The sequence below is a fragment of the Cydia pomonella genome, chromosome 5 (assembly GCF_033807575.1).
Source record: "Cydia pomonella isolate Wapato2018A chromosome 5, ilCydPomo1, whole genome shotgun sequence".
NCBI lineage: Eukaryota > Metazoa > Arthropoda > Insecta > Lepidoptera > Tortricidae > Cydia > Cydia pomonella.
In genome coordinates, this window is record NC_084707.1 from 21820034 (window position 1) to 21836006 (window position 15973).

The following is a 15973-nucleotide window of genomic DNA, read 5'->3' on the forward strand; positions in this document are numbered from 1 at the left end:
GAGCATGGATATTTGTTACTGAGTCGTGGATGTCTTCTATGCATTTAAATATTTATAGGATGGACGCCTGCAGCTCCAGAGGTGTTACATGCGCGTTGCCGACCCTAACCCTTCGCAGCCTCGTTGAGCTCTGACAACCTTGCTCACCGGCAGGAACACAACACTATGAATAGGGTGTAGTGTTATCGGTTTTCTGCAAGGTGGAGGTACGTCCCCAGTTGTGCTCTAATCTAGATCTGGAATGACATCCGCTGTGCTGTGCTCTACTACACAAAGCGAGATGACATTTACAGTGACATTTATCTTTTAGACGTCGTTTCAGTCATAGATACTCATATAAATATAATTATAAGTACATCTAGGGATATTTTTAGTAACAGCACATACAGTCAAATTCCTATGTAAATATTACGTTTTTAGTGGCGCTGTCACACTTTGTCCCTGTAGAGTCGACGCAGAGTTAGCTTAGCATAAACGGACTCTACGAAGATTAAACTAAGGGTCTATTTAAACATTGATTAGTGTTTTGTGCGAGTGCGAGATTAGAAGATCAATGTGTAAACGGGACCCTAAATATATACCTAAATACTATAATTATAAATTTAAATAATACTCCTCCTCTTTAATTCCTCCTTCATTTTTGTTTACACAGATTTAAAACAGAAAACATTGGTACACAGTACACACCAAACGAATTCGGTAGTTGGGCCGTTTCATTATGTTTATGTTAATTTTGTGGAACGCGTATCGGTTGCGGCAACTAATATGGTCGTATTTCAGTAAGGTATTGTGGCATCATGTCATACAAATCCTACAAGTGTATTTATGCTTTTCCTTGAGAACCAGGAAGACATATGTCTGTTTATTATTACTATTATTTAGCAGTAAAGGTCCTAAAATATTGTAATAATACCCGAAAATCGGTGTTTATTACATTCGAAATAAAAAAAACAGGGAAGCCCTGCATATGTACCTACTTATTGGAGTATCGTAGCAATTATTTTAGCATTTTTAAGAATTGATAAAAGAAAGTTCCAAATTCAAAAGCGCAAAAAATGGCCCGGGTCTTACGAAGATAAACATCCAATAAGAAAGGATAAGGAAAAAAACCTCAGATAAAAAATCTACGGAAATAATCCAAAATACTTGTAGAAGACACAACCGTACTTAGGGCCAGTTGCACCATCGACACTTGACGGGCTGATTATCGTCACACAGCCGTGAAGTATGAAACATTACATACAAAAATATTTAGCGAACGCTCTAACGGTGACAGACAGTTAGGTGCAACCGACCCTTCGTTTACTTCCATTCTCATATTATATTATTTAAAAATACCAATGAATACAATTTGAAAGTAATATAAACGCATCATTGCAGTAGTAGGAAATTAAACGACAACGACATTGGGTGCGCGGGCGCTTGCAACACTGACATTGGCCTCGTTCCGAGACCTACTAACGCTATCTGTGCGTCACTGATGCGCTACGGATTGTGGGCTTGTTAGTTGAAAATGCGTTTTCGGTGTTGGGACATGGTTTAAAAATAACGTGTATTAGCTTAGCACTTTTGCATACAAACTTCGATGCAGGGTGGATTCCTTTTCTCTGCAACTGTACATAAAATAATGAGCCAAAATAATAGGGTGACAACAAACAAGAGTACAGCGGCGGTATCATGGTGCCATTTTTATAACTTGCCACTATGCCCGTCACTTTCGCGCTTACATACTTGTTAGAACGTGACAGGCATGGTGACAAATGATAAACAGCTGACCATCTTAGCCCTACTGTATAAGTTAATCAATTAATCATATAGGCTCTAATGAATTAATTTATAAAAAATATGTGTAATAAAAAGTAGATTTTGACTTTTATTTTTACTTGCAAAATATTTAAGCATAACACTAATAAAAACATTCAAAACTTAACTACGCACTTTTATTTAAGTAGTAGTATCTGAAGTACGTTACTTCGGGAGTGGTGGGGCGTGCGGTGTGGAGCAAAGAGAAACACGGCTTTATAACATAAGCCAGTATATACTAACAATTACAAACTAAACTGCCTAAGGGCCAACACACATACCCACGACGTCGTATCGTGGGTATATGTGTTGGCCCCGCCATACACCGCCGTAACGTTGCACGACGCCGCAACGTGAGACCGCGTCGTATCGTGGGTATGTGTGTTGGCCCCGCCATACACCGCCGTAATGTTGCACGACGCCGCAACGTGAGACCGCGTCGTATCGTGGGTATGTGTTGGCCCCGCCATACACCGCCGTAACGTTGCACGACGCCGCAACGTGAGACCGCGTCGTATCGTGGGTATGTGTGTTGGCCCTAAAGCCGAGCAGCGTCCTAAGCGGATATATATCGAGCGCAAAGAGGAGGATTTACTAAATATCAAGATGGTCCAGAATGGTCCCTGGCGGTACACAAGTCCATACACAAAATATCTCCTAACTTATTCTCAACTTTTACAATTATCAGTGTATCGGGTCCTTATGCTAAGAAAAACCTTAACACCGCCATGTAGGATTACTATGTACAGTGACATCTAGCGTGGAATTGGGTAAACTCTTTAGTAATCGTAACATGCATTATAATTACATAGTAATCCTAACATTATTCTTTGAGAAAACGCTTCATAGCACTACTACTTGCCTCTCGTTTATTTTGCAGTTGTATTAAAAATTAACACTGTATTGGGAAAACACGCCACCAGATATAGCTAGAGCTAGATCTCAATCTAACATCATGATTTATGATTCATGATCATAAATAGTTCAAAACTGATTTTATGTCATTGTAATGCACTAATTTCAAAACATTTTAACGCTATCTGTGCGTCACTGATTTTTTGGGCTTGTTCGTTGTAATACGTTTTCGTTGTTGAGACATTTTAAGTGGTAACAACAAATATAGGTACATAAAATAATGAGCCAGAACGACAGAAACAACAAACGGCATTTTAGTTGCAACTTATGCGTGCCCATTACGGACTATTGAGGTTACATCCAATTCCGCCCACCGATCAAATACAGCAATGTAATGAAACTCGCAGGCAATTCTCGCACCATCCAAATGAGCTTTTATGCTACTACAGAGTAGCATTGTAAAGAACACCGGTCCATATAAAACAAAAGGAAGCCTTCGCCAAAGGTGCTTCCCGTTTCAAACACCGTTTTACTATAGCAATTCTTATCGCTTTTCACAAAAGTGGGCAAAGCAGGATAGAACAGAGGGGAAGAGACAAAGGAACAGAGATCCCGAGTGCCCAAAATAATGACGATAACGCTGCCCGGGCCCCTAGACTTGCATTCATAGACTAAATACCGCAGACTCTGCAGCAGGATACAGGGGTCATACTACAGTAGGGTATAAAGCATTCATAAAATGCTAAGCTAAAAAGCAGCTTTTTAAATAAAATAAAAATATGCAAACAGGTACCTATTTTTTTAGGTATCTGAAAATCTTAATCTAGAATTTCCATTTTTAAGTTCATTTGATTTTACTGCCTTTTACCGTTTACCGTCTTGCGTTCACGCCGCATCAAACTTAGAAATGCATAAATGGCAGAGAAACTGAGAGTGTTTGTCATCAGAGAAGTTATCAGATTTGTATAGTTTAAATTCTGCACATTAGCATTCTTATACTTTAAAATAACAATACCACGGGTTGAACACTAGTGCTGCTAAAGAACCAACATTGGGCAAGTGGAGTAGTTATACCTTAATAAGTTTACACTGGGCCAGCACTGAAAGAAATGTTTACATAACAATAACAAAATATTTTGTTACTACTTACACATTAATTCGGACTATTATTGTTAAGGGGCCCACTGATTACCAGTTCCCCGGACGATATCGGCCTGTCAGTTATTCGCGATTGTCAGCTTTTGCGGACCCTTTACACCAGTCAACAGGTCAGATTGTAGCAACAAAATCCGTTATAGGATATGGATTAAATTTTATTTCATTGTTACTTAAGTTATTGTTCAAATTACGCAATGATTTCGGTAATTTTTTTTTCAGTAAGGGTATATTATGTCCCGTCTAATGGGCAAGTGATCTGTGCTTGCATTGCCTAAATGGGTCACCGCGCAACTAACTAGGTCGGCACGGGGAGGATGCAGGCGAGATTCGTTAAATACAAACTTTGCGAACACGAGGCTTATTCAAATTGTAATAAACAAGGTTATGCATTTGATCTGTTGTTTTGTCTTCGACCAGAATGTCACTTTTACAAGTACGACACTGACAGATCATATCAAAAACAAATACAGATCAAATTCTTAACCTGTTATTGCAATTAGAATGAGCCTCAAGGAAAATGGAAAATTATTGCGTGAATGTCAAATGAATTCATATTAAACTGTCTTGGGTTGGGTTTGTAATCAGTAAGTACCTAGTTAGTTTGCGTTGTGTTTTTTCAAGAAATTAATCGCTTGTTGTGTTTATTCAATTAATTTTACTGTAAGAGCGACTGTTATAGTCAAATAATGTCTTGTGTATTTTTTTGACATAACCTGTAAGTTTCATTAGTCCTTGCACTTTTTAAACGTAAAACCAAATTGCACTTGTTCATAGGGGGTATTGTTGTCACATACAGTCACGTCTGAACCTTAATATATGGCAATAAAGTCGTGTATACAAATTTTTGGCACTTTTTCCGTATCGATATTTTCAGACATGACCGTACCTTTATGACAACCACGATCACTAAACGTGCAATTACAGCCCTTTCTTTAAAATATTGTCACAACAACATCAAGTGATAAATCGCATAGTTCACAAGAACCTTTATGTAGTGTGACGAATCGCCGGGCCCTTCACGCACATTTATTTTCCCAAACAAAGCGAGCAGTGTAATGCAAAATAGCGCGACCGTACACTGCCGACTAACGTCTTTATGTCGCCGTTTATGTGGTGTCGTAGTTTTACATAATTACTTGCCGTTTATTTTGGAATTATGTTCAGATATCGGACTTTAGGGGGCGAAATTTAATGTCAGGTAAGGAGTTCATATACAGAATGGTTTTTTAACAACGTGCAATATATTACAATGTGAATATAATTAGTCATACTGAGCATATTTACTAAAGGGCTTACCCCGAATACGCGAAAAATAAAATTGACTCTCCCATAGAAATTATCAAGATCAGACCAGCCAAAATATATGAAACAGACAATTTTCTTCGTGACTTCGTTGTTGGTCCCATTGCTCAGTATGACCTATATAATTAGTATAATTACATCGTAAAATATTGCAGGTTATTTGTACGTACAAAGTCAATTGTCAGTGTTTTTCTTTTCCCCATAAACTAGTGGTCGCTCCATGTTTAGTTTTTCAGGTAGGGCTGTTATTAAAATTTGCCTCGTAAAACCCGATGTCTGCTTATGTTTATCAGTACTTATTAAATATGTATTTGATTCTTAGCGAGTTGATTAGGTAGGTATGCTGAACTACTTTTACTATAGATGAATCCCAACATCGCGAGTTATGTTGGTGTTTTTAATTTATTTTGGCTGCTGTTTATTCGTGTAGTTAATGTAAATGTTTTTTTCGTATTTCAGAGTTGGTAAAAGTATTTCAGTATGATCTACATAATCACTGAAAACTGCCTAATCCCCAATATGATAATGAATTTTTATCGCCTGTATACTTCCGATTTAAAATTTGGCCTTATCGTAGATTATACCTACTATACTAACGTATCATTGTATATGACTAGTAATAGAAAAATTAATTCCCTTGGGAAACATAAAACATATTTCTACCTGGATGAGAAAAAGTCGAAATACATATATGACTTTAATACAATTTACGTTGGCGGTATATAATGAGACTCGAGAGACGTAATAGTAAAGTCGAGGCGTAATAGTACTAAATAAAGCTATAATAAAAACAACGAAAAAACCCAAAACTATTAAGGCCATTAAACTTTATGAGGTCGAGTTATGATCCAAGAAACAGGTGCATTGAATACGCTATAAGTCATAAAATGGAATTAATATAACAAAAGATAAAGAGAATACTGTGTAAATAAATATCAAGCGTCAAAAACAGCTGTTTGCTCGGTGGCGCTACGCGAAGTCACAGCGTGAAACGTAAATTTCAAATGAATGCAAAACATCGTTAAGCAATTTCCTAAAGCTATGTAACTAATAAACATACTCAAACACTAAAAACAAAAAATAGTGTTAGGCTTAAAGCCGTTACGCAGACACGTAACAACCATCAAAACTAAATTGCACATAGCACAGCCACCCGCCCCGAAATGAAAGGGAAAATTCGTTGCCGGTACCATAATCAGATCGAAAATCGGGTCCCTTACATACGCATAGGCATAGGTATAGCCGGCGCCCGGATGCAAGTGAAAACGACATCAGTGGGGTGGGGAGCACGACTAACCCCGTTTCCAGGCTCCACACAACCCCACTGCGTGTAGACGACAACGCATCCCTTGCCAGACGTCTGTGTGCGCGCGCCCCGTTTCAAGGTCGACCGGGCCACGCTAGAGAGGGAGAGATACACACCCCCACTGAAAGTGCAAGCGAAATGTGCGAGAGAAAATCAATCTTGCACGGAGGGGGAAAGTGGGGGTACTGAAAAACTAGGTGAAGCGTTTCGGACGCCCGGGCTACGTTGGTCTTACGTCTGGCTCCGCTAAAATTGCAATCACGGACAGCCGGGTTATTCTTTAAAAAAAACGGACTTCTCCCCGCCACTATTTATAGGTTTTGAAATGTACCTCGTCTATTCAGAGAGGTGTTTTGATCTTAAACGGGTAAAAATTATTAGATATGCGATAAATGTAGTATGGACATTTTTAGAGAACTTTTATTTCCTGTCATGATTAAAACGAATCACAAATCTAAAAACAATAGTACATTGTGCAACGAGAGGAGTAAGTGAAATTTTGGATACGAGGGTGGTAATTCCAGACAGCCGCAGGCTGGAGGGAATTAAAGACCCGAATTTGCAATATTCTTATGCCCGGAGTTACACACAATATTTTTCAACACACTTGCGAAGAAAAAACTAAATTTTAAGCGAAATAATTCTTAAATACGGTGACATCTAAGATTCATCTACCATCTTGTAATTTCTTGACAGGATAGGCATCGAAGGCAAAGACCTAATCGGCATTCAGCCACGATGGAAAATTATGTACAAATATTTTAAACGGTTAAATTATAAACGTCAGTATTTTAAAAGTAAAACTCATTAGGTAATGGTCCTTAGTTTGTATGAATAAGTGACATAATAAAAAAAACTATAACTCCCCAGAGAGTAATAGCTTTTTTTTCACAAACCATAACTCCCGCGGGAACAATTTAGATGTAGATGAAAAGAAAATAAAATATCCATATTTTAATAAAGTGGGGAAAGTAGCTAGTTTATTAGTAAGTTCGAGCCAGAAACTCCCTTCGCCCTTTATAACGATACCTTCTAAAGTATTTTTTTGTGCAAAAACGTGGACCTAGTCTGGGTTTTGATAGACAAATAAATTCTAGCCACGCTCATCTTTTATACAAGCTTGCAGCCTTCTCTTACATAATACATCGTCTATTATACCCTGTATTAGCGTAGCAACATATTATGTGGAACTGTAAGTCGATTCGTATTCGTACAACATGAACCTTTGGACTATTACTTATTCTGTGCCTTTGTTTAGGAATTGATATTGACAACGCATCACAATTTCTCAACGTGTAATTCTTTCCACGTGTAAATCTAACTAATATTTTATTGCTCTCACGCGTTTGATTACTATGAAAAGCTATTTGTCACTTAATGCAAAATAATTAAAGCGGTTTTCGTGAAGTGTTCGTTTAAAATAGAAACAACATTAATAAGAAACACGCACGCGACCCACGCCAACCTAATAAACATTGTAAATTGGAGTTAAAAACTTAGTAATTTTTCTTGATTCTCAACAGATTAGTCAGTTTATTGCGTAGCATTTCGTGAACTTGCTTTAGACACTCAACAAGTCAGAAGTCGAAGCAACTTTGTCGTTTTATGTTTATGAGGACATCACAGACGTCGTACAGCCGGGCATTTAACGACGGAAGTAATAACTTACGGAGAAGCTTACCCTTAAACAAAAGGGTGGAAATAAAACAACTTGTAAAATCTAAGCTTAAAGCAATCAAGTAATTAAAAAGTTAAAACAATAACCTATAACGAGTGTGTACCCTATCCGCGATTATCTGTTTCGTTAAGGTAACTCAACCCTTACGCACATCGCACATCCCTAAATGCAATTAACGGCCACGACCCTGCAACCCCCTAAAGGGTTAAAAATTTGTGCCTCCAGTCACCATGCAACGCACATTACTCCTGGGAGTTATGGGGTGGCTTTGTTTTACGTATAATGCACTCAAGTATAGCTAAAGGGGGAAGCGTCGGTGCGGTATCAACTCCCCCTAACCCCCCTTTTCCCATCGTTTGGCCAACCGCACCAACACCTTGATTTTTGACGTTAACCTAAAACCAACCATGTGATAAACGCCATTTTAATGTGCGGTGAAGTATGAAGAAATACCTCTAATTCACGTCAGTCCCGAAGGAAATGTCAGTATTAAAAACTTTTCTAGTAAGTATGGTTTTAGTGATCCGTTAAGATTCCGAGTTTTAGACACAGTAAAATCTGCTTATTAATAGTTTGCTAAGTATTTTTAGAACGAACCAACAATTCATGATGATGACGATACCTAAACACTATAATAATGTAAACATCGTAAATTCGAAACTTATAAATATATTTCATCGAACAGGGAACTCTGAAGTCTCCTTACGTTACGTGTTATGAGTTTGCAAATAGATTTGATTGATTGTGATCGATCATACTAAATGCACCAATAAAAATCATTGCTCTGGATAATTTGTCCAATCTGAAACACATTATTGATCTAAACACCGAAATTGAGCTATAAATAGGATGTAAACCCCCTTTTATTGAACGTAAAACCGAAATCGCCTCTCCTCATTAAGTATTCAAGATTTGGCGACGAACTATTCGATGCCTGTTTAAATCTTTAAGCCTCGAAGCCCTTGGCAGCTGTTTAATCTATTTGTGTATTATCGTAGCATTCGTAGCTACGTTTTGTTATCATTTCAACTACGATAACTTGAGTTTATCTAATGATCAATGTGCACTTTTTTGATTCGAAATCGATTGGCTTATGACGAAAATAAAGGAATTACTGTACGAAAATGTATATTTTAAACAATCTAGTTCAGTGCCTACTATTTATACAATCATAGATTATGAGATTTTCTATTGAACGAGCACACTTCAAACCAAATATTGTATCAACGTATACCAGCAGCAGACGCTGCATATTGGAACATATTGTCGCAAGGTATCGCCCGACTCGCACGTAGTTGCCGAGAATAAACAATCCAATATTTGCCACCTAAACCTCCGCCCGCCCCACATTTGAATAAATGCACGCACGAAATTCACACCAGAAAGTGAAACCGTAAAAATGATGCAAAAGGACCGAGTCTTTCCAACTGGCCCTCGGTTTGACACAGTGTGGGTAATCAATTCTGTGGAGCGGAATTTTCGAGAGCCGTATTAGACTGTGTTAAGCGTTATGTGACTCCGTGCAATCCGTGTCGGCAGCTGGAATACGGCCAAGTCGAGAGTGGGGGGGTTTGGGAGGTTTTCGGGTAGGCTGGAGGGTCGGTTGCCTCGCGACACATATAGCGGCTCGGTCGATAAGGGAAGCGAGCCGCGCCGATGCGTTCGCCGCCGTTGTCGAAACGCATATAATGCGGTATTTCGAAATTTAAAACTGAAAATTGCATTCTCCCAAAGACGCAAAGAAACGAAGAAAATATATACTTAACAGAGGTACTTTATTAGAGTGTCGCCTAAGCCGAGTTTTAGTTTAACACCGTTAAATGTTTAAGCCAAGGCATTTAATTTTATCGTAGCGTTCGTAAACAACAATCTGGTAGAATGCTGCACCACGCATCCTAGTGCATGATAAACAAATCATTATGGACAGTTTCTAAAGCATCATTATGCGGGAGCAATTTTAACACGAGTAGAAACTCAATAGACACGTGTTGGAGCAAAGAGCGAGTGACTGTATAGACCTTAGTAAAGGAGCATTATAACGAGAATTCGAACCGGCCATGCAGAATAACGAGATTCACCCCAACCTCAGAGGTAAGTGCCAGAAGAGATACAGCGAATATCCGACGTGAGGTAGATATGGAAGTTTCTAATATCTAATTAGATATTTGGAAAATTGGTGCATAGCGTAATAAGCTAAAACCATGAATTTCATGTTTTTTTTTATATATACTACGTCGGTGGCAAACAAGCATACGGCCCGCCTGATGGTAATCAGCCTCCGTAGCCTATGTACGCCTGCAACTCCAGAGGAGTTACATGCGCGTTGCCAACCCTAAACCCCCCCCCCCCCTCTCGTTGAGCTCTGGCAACCTTACTCACCGGCAGGAACACAACACTATGAGTAGGGTCTAGTGTTATTCGGCTGCTGTTTTCTGTAAGGTGGAGGTACTTCTCCAGTTGGGCTCTGCTCTAGATCTGGAATGACATCCACTGGCTGTGCCCTACCACACAAAGCGAGACGACATTCACAAAGCCCATACATCTCTTTAAATGTCTTATTTTATAGATGATTTAAAATTACAAGTTTAATAAAACAATTTTCCAATATTTTTTAAATCTTAATCGATAAGACACAATACCAATTTCACTTTTTTTTTTCATGTTTCTAAATAGTAGCGGCATCATTGCATGAGTTAAGTTGGAATTGAGTATCGACAAGATTCTCTAAGAAGACTACCATAAAGTATTGTCACAATTTGAAAATAAATTTCAATTCCCAAAAGCCATCTCCACATTAACAGCAAACATTTCTACAACCCAGTCCTCGGCGGGTGGCTCCCCCCATCCTCGCCCTCCCATTGCGTCTAGCGCACTTGTTCGGCTCGACCTCGAAAAGTTACGACTGGAAACCTTACAGGAAAAACTCCTATAAAATCCATTGAAACAGTCCTGCAAATTAACTGCAATTAAATCTTCATTGTGAAGTAGGGTCAAACAGTCGTCGAAAAAATTCTCAACTTTGTTAGCTTTCCGTTGTTGAACAGTGGCATTGTGGGGAATTCCTTGACGTTCGTTAAATATGAGCTGTTCAAATATTTCAATTTCTTTATTGAACTTGTTAACATTCGTAACGTTTTCTTTTAAAACCCTAATGACATTGAATTCAAATTTATATTTCTTGTTATTATCATTGTAAGTCATTTCTATGTGTTCTTTAAACGTGAGTTCTTGAAAAATATTTCATTTTCTTCACGCAACTTTTCAAGAGCCCACAGCGTTTACTTTGAAATAAAACTTCAGTAAGTTCAAGTTCATGTTTCTTGTTATTCAACACGAAGTGTATTAAAGGGGCTGCCATCAAAGTCGGCAATGTTTGCGGGAGATGACAACAACTATCTCGGCTATTCCTCGGCAACGCATTCATGGGAGACGTGACGTGCTTTAATTAACACCCGAATTTGAATAGAAATGCCTACCCGCATACTATATGCACAAAGCTTAGCAGTGTAAGTTTACAGCGTTATTAAAGGAAGCCCCCAGGTGAAATTTAATACCTGAACGTTTTACACCCGCGGATTTATGCCGATGAAATATTACGGCGATGTTTTTGCGACACCAACTGATTTGAAAATGCGGTTTAGTAGGAAAATATTACGAATTTTGCAACTTAACGGTTACAATCTTTGAGTCATTTACACGTGTCTGTTTAAGGAAAACGCAATAACATGATAACCAGTGCATTCAACGACCTGACATTTCAAGGCCATGTTTTTTTTTGAGATACCGGACAAGCAAACAAAATTAAATGACAATATCTGCAATAGGCACATATACTGTTATCAAATTTAATACACACACCGTAAAAGTGTTGCATGCCAACGTCAAGGCCAATTGGGAAAAAAGTGCCAAATTTATCGCAAACGATGTCAACGACCTTTTTATCAATTTAGCAAGATTTCGTGGACATGCACGTAGATACGCACAACGTTCGTACTGACATCGTGTTATGAATGTTGTGATAATATAATTTACAACTTTTACGACGGAAGAAAATATACAGACACGTCTAGATCTAACTATTCCTAAAATAGTGTATAATGTACAATTTCCACCGACCGGGCCCGGTCAAATCGGCTGCTGCCGCGTCGCAACGAACGCTCGAGCACCCGGCGGCATTCGACCGCGTCGGGCTGATTCGGCTGCCGCCACGTTGCGGCGGATGCTCGAGCACCTGCCGGTAGCCGACAGCGTCCGTCCGAGTGCTCATCAAATCTACCAGAGTAACCTCTGAGCGAATGGAGCCGACGACAGAAAGACGCTGCCGTCCGCGTACTCGAGGAGTCGCGCGCCGCTGTACGCGTGCGCGAGGACTCGACCAGTCGGAAGTGGTGCCAATAACATTCAAAATATAGGATTTGACTACTGAGCAGACACTATAATTCCTTTGGCAACTAGTAAAGTGCGCTTGGGCGCGATTCGACTCGGCCGAAAGATCGCTGTAGAGGTAGTAAACAAATAATAATAATAAAATTATACAAGTTAAAACCTAATCATTGAGGAAAATAGGAGACAAAGGACACGCAAGCTTTTAGAATTCAGATTGACGGTTCTGAAGTCTCGGAAACGTCTGTCGCCAAACGAGAATTCAAACTTTGTGGATTTCTCAAATATTTTCCATTGTTCTCCTTGTTCTACTCAATTTGAACAATTTGACTAAAAAAGGAAATGGATGTATTTAAAATTAACCATGTCTCGACTATTATCATATATTTATATATGACCTCCAGGACCTTCAAATGTTCTATGGGTGAGGACATGGAATACCGTTCGCGTCAAATTTTTTTAAATTTTCCGCCTTCTTCTACTAAAAAACGGGATGTACCAGAGTATACATTTTTGCAGGCCTACGTACCAACCATGAAACAAAATGATTATAGCCTTCATTCAAACGTTGTAGCTATTTATAAAAATACTAGTACATTACTATCCCTATCATTAAGTATATTTTTTTTATAAACTTCCCTCATTTACATTAAGGGCTGTCAGAAACTCTGCCGCATCCCTTGAGTCTCTTGAACCATGCCCGCGCGCATTTTGAGACGGACGAGTTCTCTCAAGTCATTCTGACTCGTCAGTCCTGCCTACATTACGTGAAGGAAAATAAAAGAAATAGAACACTTAAACCGTACTAGGTTCTTAAATATTAAAAACAATGTATGGCATTACCTACAAAATCTTTCGGGGAAGTAGAAGATATTTTGCTTTTTTGACATTTATTTAGCTTGAAATTCCATAGTACTATTACCTATCGAGATAGGTATCTATTGAGATATGGCCCATTATAATCGGATTTTTTATAGTTAACATGAATAAATAGTCTATATTATCTCCCATAAAACAAAGTGCTATGATGTATTATTTAGTATACTCCCATATGAGGCCGATAGCCGGTGTGTCCGAAAAACATCAATTCAAATATATGAGAAAAATCTATTTATTGACAATAACAATATACATAATGGATATATACAGATGATTACTATAACTAGCTTATATCAAATATATTAAGTGTAGGTTAAGATTCGAGTCTTTTGAGTCCTATCTGCTTTAAGACTCGACTCCGTTTTTAAGACTCTAATAATTAAGTCGAAACTTGAGTTATTTTCAACGCGTTAGGCACCCAAATCTTTTGTATAAATTTGAGATCTAATGAGAGAGAAGTCTCGTTAAAAAATTAGACTTAAACTCAAAATACGAATTTCTACCAACACTGTGTATATACCGATGTCCCGCTCGGACACAAAAGCGGCGTGCTGACAGGCATAAAAGACCGCCATAGACAAAGTGACTTACCTTCGCAGTACAGTGTGACGTCGGCGAGACTCTCCGAGTTCCAGAGGTTCGCGAATGACGTGGCCAAGTTTGAACCGAAGCTGTTCCATTTGAGGCAGTACTGCTGCTGCTGAGAGTCCATGCCCGGGCCGCCTCGGTTACCTTCCCTGTAACCAAAATACTATTTTCAAAGAGTGCCCGATAATGAAAACTATAAACCACCCACAACTATGGTCCATAGGTTCAATAGGTGCATATAGTCTGTCAAGCCATTTCCGTCAATAGATAAAAGCGGCAAATTTAAAACATGTAGGCGCGAAGAGTTATTGTCCCATAGAAAATTTGAATTTCGCGCCTTTTTCTACTAACAAACTTTTTTGACCGACTATAGTTAAGCTTTTAGTTTGATCTGGGTTTTTTCTTCTCAGAACTGCGTCATTCGAATAGGAATCGCACCTAAACGAAGATATTCGAGTTAGTTTTGGACTATAGGTTAGGTTGACGTATCTTTAGAAAAAATAAGTCACGGCAAATATGGAACAATTATAAATCATATTATTATTTACATTCTTTTGCTTTCATTAAGTCATATAAATGAATGTTTAGATTCGGTTAATATCGAGACTGTTTACCTTTTTATAAAATAAATGCTAAAAAAACAAACTGTATAATCGGGTGGATTTCACGGGCATTAGTATGTTTTATTCAAGGGCCTAAAGCGTCTCACTCCTGCAAAAGGTCCTGTCTTATTTCTCCACGTATATCTTTAGCAGTTATCCACGAGTATTCAGCATCAAAGGCGTTAAGTTCGTCCCGCTATCTCCGACAAAATTTCTCGTAACGCTGGTTTAAAATAAAATGCATATAAACATAGGTTTCTATATATTTTAATCCGAAGTTACCATATAATGATCTCATATACAAAATGTATACATGCGTTGCGACGCGAAACATTTAGAAACGGGGCACGAACGGGCACAAACGTGCTCTGTATTTACTCATACCACGACTTACATTCTTCTAAATATCTGGTTCAAAGCGCGATGGGGTACCGGTAGCTTTTAAAAATCATAAACGACACTGTCTCGATTTTCATAACCCCCTATTTGTAAATAAATTGGAGTGTTGTTAAATCCGTTACGTAACTATTATACATATCCCCATTTACTTCAAGAAAGTTCCGTATTAGATAAGGGAAGTTTAACTAGAGTCTAGACAAAACCTCTCACAAGTGCCAGGGATGACACTTTGTTGGCTGTCGTACAAGTGCTCTCCAAACTATAGCCCCAACTGAAAATTGAAGGCCTCGGCTTTTAGTTTTTCACGTAATTATAGTTAACATGAGATTATAAGTCTTGTATTTTTTACCATATCTCGGGACCATGGGGTTTCGGACCTTTAAGAGGCGAGCGTGAGGCCAAAGCCAAAAAGTGCAGAGGCCCTTTAAGACAAAATTGATGTTATGTGATACACCAGCTAGAACCCATTCATGGATACAAATAGTTAACCCGTAAATCAGTATCAGCGGGCGCTGGGGCTATTACAAATACAGGGGAGAAGCGTGCCGGTTATGCCGTTGAAGTTTGGCTGATCAAAAGATTCAGCTATTGCTGAAGAGGTCCGGACACCTCCCATAACAAAGTTTATACACGTTATCGAGACAGGCGACTAGCCGCTGACGAGATGGGCCCCTGAAACTGCCGTCGTAATGACGACCAGGAGCATCATCGGTGTGAGCAACTCAAGGTGACGAGAGGTGTGCGCCACTTTCTTTCCAGCAGCCACTTTGCCAACTCGCGTCTTTCATGTCTACCCCATCCAATAGATCTAACGATTCCTCTTTGGACGGGCAATGAAGACAAGCTAGAGCTGAGAGTCCTGCGGGTCCCCTCCGATCGACGAAGATACGCCAGAGACGGAGACCCTGACCGACTCTCGGGAGCACTCGGGTCCTTATTAGGGTCGTTATTCTCCAACAGTTCGCGAAAACCTGCCCTGCGGGCGTATTGTATTTATTATTAATCCTTTATTAACAAGTT

The 15973-nt window shown here is 39.0% G+C and overlaps 1 protein-coding gene across 3 annotated transcripts in view; it reads right to left on the reverse strand.

The window, feature by feature from the left end:
- The window catches only part of LOC133518096 (zinc finger protein chinmo), a 111905-nt gene that overhangs the window by 15873 nt on the left and 80059 nt on the right, over positions 1-15973 (reverse strand). For all 3 annotated transcript variants that reach the window (XM_061851676.1, XM_061851674.1, XM_061851673.1), the window contains exon 2: positions 13956-14101. In XM_061851676.1, the coding sequence (XP_061707660.1) occupies positions 13956-14076 (121 nt within the window). In that variant the 5' untranslated portion in view covers positions 14077-14101. The remainder of the gene's footprint in view (positions 1-13955; positions 14102-15973) is intronic.